Source organism: Monocercomonoides exilis (genome assembly GCF_001643675.1).
Source record: "Monocercomonoides exilis strain PA203 chromosome Unknown scaffold26-1319188, whole genome shotgun sequence".
Lineage (NCBI taxonomy): Eukaryota > Preaxostyla > Oxymonadida > Polymastigidae > Monocercomonoides > Monocercomonoides exilis.
Window position 1 is genome coordinate 567,856 of NW_027150571.1, and position 4,537 is coordinate 572,392.

At 35.2% G+C, this 4,537-nt stretch overlaps 1 protein-coding gene across 1 annotated transcript; it reads right to left on the minus strand.

Moving 5' to 3' along the window:
- Positions 1 to 2,139: 2,139 nt before the first annotated feature.
- On the minus strand, positions 2,140 to 2,766 carry MONOS_12569 (uncharacterized protein; the record flags this gene model as incomplete). The annotated part of the gene is made up of 1 exon (XM_067865200.1): positions 2,140 to 2,766. One exon carries the CDS (start codon positions 2,764 to 2,766, stop codon positions 2,140 to 2,142), a length of 627 nt encoding a protein of 208 aa, XP_067726267.1.
- Between the last annotated feature and the right edge of the window lie 1,771 nt (positions 2,767 to 4,537).

Sequence of the window (4,537 nt, forward strand, 5' to 3'; positions counted from 1 at the left end):
GTATTCATCAAACTATAAAAATGAGAGCAGCAATAAGAACTGATAAAGTAAAAAACAGAAAATAGAAGATCAGAGAAATGTTGGAATTCATGAGAATCGAAAAATGAAAAATCCATATACAAATGCAACTGACACAAAAAGAAGGAAATAACAAAATCTTTTTTAAATCTAAGGTCAGGAGAAGAGCGAAACTTGGTACGCGAATGAGTGCATATTAAAAACAATTACAACAGCTAGACAATTGTCGAAATTGAAGGCAGGAATAGACATTACACTTTTATTACATCAAAAAGGAAGAAAAAAAGGGTTAAGAACGAACAATATCAATCAATAGTTCGTAAAAAAATGAAGCAAAATCCTTTGAACACAATGAGGAAAAAGGCATCCGAATTGTCAAATCATGGAAGCCTGACAGGAAAATCAACTATTTTCAGTATTCTTACAGAAAAAAATAAAGAGACCCAAAAATATCCAATCTTTTCCTTCAAAAGAATAACAAAGAGAGAATCAGCGGCAAATACTGAAGAAAACAAAACACTCCGAATTTAATTTATCGAAAAACTCAACGAATATCAAATGGATGGTGCAATGATATTTTATATAGATGAAACTTTCTAGAATATAGAGTGCATAAAAAAATATGTATCATCCACAGTTGGAAAGAAGGTTCTAATTCCACCTCCACCAGTTTATCAGTCTCTAACTACCATTACTTCAATATTTCAATCAGGAATGTGATATTCCGAAGTTGTCAGGGTGTCAATAAACCATGAAGTCTTTGAGGCATATATTAAAAGATTTGGCATAGGTGGAAATTGTACCACTTTCAGTTTGGACTTTTTCAAAATTTGAATATTATGGTGTTAATCTACACAATTTAACTAAGCGATCCAAGGAGGGAAAATTCGAAATTCGACAAAAAAATTACTTTCAAAAATTTTAAATTTTCTGCACCCATAATTTTTTTATTTTGATCATATTTTATTGAAATTTCTTTTTCTTGCTTTACATAGTTTGAATGAATTAATCAATTCAATCGAACAAGATTAAATATAGTTTTTATTGTTTGTCTCGATGAATATTTACTTATATTACTTTTTTTCGTTGCTTATTTTTATTGATTTGATTATTTATTATTTCACAAGTATTCGCGCAATTATTAGTTTTCACTTTCAAGATAAAATAGATAACAACTTATATAAAAGGAATTAACATGATTGGTTTGAAAAAATATTCGAAATAGTAAGAAATTTATATGCATTTAATAATTATTGATTTATATTCTATTATTGGTAATGTATTCGTAGGAACTGGGATGAATTTCTGTTTATGAAAGGAGAAATGAAAAGCTGGGTTGGGGCAGATGTATTTGTTGAGCGAGGTTAAGGAGCAGTTTGCATTTGGAAAGGTAAGAAAAGAAGAGGGAGATGGAGAACATTGAGAGTGCGTCGAGTTTGCTGTTGCAAGAAAAGGAAGATGAAGGAAATGGGAGAAGTTAAATGATGCAATGTATGGAAGAATGAGGTTATCACCGAAAATTCACAAAAGATTGCCTTGTGGTTTTACAGAGAGATTTAAAATTTCGCATTCTTTGTTATTTTTTCTCGCATTGTTGATTTTTTTTTTTTCATTTCATCTTTTTTTTTCGTTCATTGCTGTTTATGGTTTATTGTTGTTCGTGCAAAATTATTTTTTATTCCTGTTTTTAACAAAGGATTCACAACAAGCTCGATTATAACTATGTAGACATGTTTTATTTAGGCTTTGCAAAGCTGCTGACATTTGCAAACGCATTTATAAAAGAAATGAGTGTGAATTAGCAAAAACTTGCTTGAAAATTAAACAATTAATTTTATTATTCATCATTTTTAAAGTATCTATAAATTAAAATTTAAAAATCAACAATGAATAAATAGGAAATTCAAATAATTTGGAAATAATTACAAAGCTTTTACGAAAAATTGCTTCTGCTCAGATCAGGAATTATGTACAACTCTATCTACGAGTGTGATTCGATATTTGTAACGCAGCGCTCGAATCGACTTTTTTCTTCAACAGCCACAAAATGCAACCGTGGCTAAGTGTGAACAAATGACTTTTCCAAGATTAAATTCTTTCTTGCAAACTTGGGATTATCCCTTATTTTAGCAAGCTTAAATATTTCGACACCAACCGCCCACTCGTCACACTGAAGAGCGTTGTCAAAGACGAAGAGAGAGAATTCGTCCCAATCACACTCACTGTCTTCCCTCTCCCCAAAACAGAAATCTTCTTTTCCCCAACACTGATCGTCGCCCCTTCGCTCACATGCCTCCCACCCAGCAACGTGATTGTCGAGCTCAGCTGCGCCATGCTCGACTCCACTGCATGCCCCACCGTCTTGCACGGTGCTGCCTCACTCATCCCACACATATTGCTCGTGTCATTTCCACTTACCCCAACAAACCGATCCTTCATCCCTTCCTTCAGCCACCATTTCTTTTCTGTGTGCTGATACACCCAATCATTGTCGGCATAACACACTCTCTTTTCATCAACATTCGTTGTATACGATTCAAAGAATGGGTTATCCGATGAGAAGAGATTGTTTCCATCATAAAAATACACATCGTGGCCATATGGAGTGGAATTACTGCATCTGCAATCATGGAAGAAGAAGAAATAACAATAATGATTGCTGCTTGGGGCTGTTGATTGACTTGGAGCAAAACACAATCCTCCGCCAACTGATACTGCTGTGCACGAAATGAACTGGAGGCTCCTCATTTTGATTGCAGTCGTACATTTAGACAACACATCCCTCCACTATACGAACCTGTAAGACAACATGAAGTGAAGAAACACTCTAACACACAAGCGCTCTCTCCTTAAGCACTTTCTGCTTCAATGCATCCTTGCACCAAAACCTGAAAATTATCAAGATCAAGACCTCCTCCCCAGCCACAAGCAGAACATTTTCGAAATTCACATCCGCTGATCCGAACAAATGATGAAATCACATAAATACACATCCCTCCACCACATTGATTTTGCGCGGTGCATGAGTTGAACGTATTGTTTTCAATCTCAACAGATTTGATTTTTGCACACATAACTCCCCCTCCATCGTAATGGGCATAACAATCATTGAATGAGCAGTGCTTAATAGAAACTGATGCGTTTGATTGGCCATACATGCAGATGGCCCCACCATTTGAAGCAATGTCTTCCCATGTATTTTCTGTTCCGGTCGTCCTCGATCCACTCCACTCACACCAAGTGAATGTATTCGCTCCATTATCTGTTGTGTTTTGTCTCAAAGGAGTCAACTTTCTGTCTGATGTTCCTTCACATACAACATTCCTTGTCCTGCAACACCCAATGAATGAGGTGTTTGAGGCTGTTAAAGAGGCAAAGGGATTGTTGATGGAAGGAACAATTCCACCATCATATGCATCATTAACAAACGAGAATGAACAGCTGTTCATAAAACAAGAGGTTTGTGAAAATGTAGTTGTTGAATGTAAGCAAGCATCATTTGCTGTTGAGATGTTGAAAAATGTGAGTTTGGAGAGGGATATAAGGGAAATAGAAGGTGAAGCGAAATATTGGCAAAAAGATGAGAAATTAAATTCATTCACAGAAGTTCTTCCTTTTCCTTCTCTTCCCCATATCTCTTAGCGCTATATCGTAAAATATCTCAATATTGCCGTGCTCATTTTTCTGCCTCTTCTGCTGCTGCTTCCGAAAAGATTTTTGTAAATAAAAAATCCCACAAAAATTTCTTTTCCCGTTCGCCCCATTTTTTCCGCCTGGATCATTCTGCCAAACGCTCTTCAGTTGCCCATTTCTCCCAATTTCTTCCTGAAATGCTCATAAAAAAGCAGCGTTTCCACATCCCATGTTTCATGCTCCCCCAGCGCTTCTGACAACACCTGATAGCATCACACATCAATCAAATTAAAATATGCAAATACAAACAAAAATAAAAAATGGAACATGAAGAAAATGAACAAACAAAAATAAAATACCTCCACAAATCTTCATTTCCCTTCACTCCCCTCGTCCCCTGTTTGCCTCTCTCCAATCAACTCTCACCCCAACATCATCCACTCCAAGCACCACACACGCCACGCCTTCGCTTTTCATGTCCAATTTCAAATAAAGAAAAAATTAAATGTTGTTTTCACCCGCTCTTCCATTATCCTTTCAACCTCACTCTCACCATTCTTCTCTCCATCTTCCTCCATCTAGTACTCAATCCAAATAAATGCAGTAGACGCACATTTTTCATTTTGTCAAAAACCTTTCAAATGCAGTTCAAACAAAATAAGAGATCAAAGAGCATGAAAAAAAATCAATAAGCAATTGAAAATTATAAATATACTTGCAAATGTTTATTTACGTTATTTCTTCGATGAAGTTTTTGAAGCATTTCACTTTATTTTCTAAAAACGGCAGCATCCTGAATTTATTGAATTTATACGAATAAGCAACATAAAAAGTAATATATTTAAATATTCATCGAGACAAACAATAAAAACTATATTTTATCTTG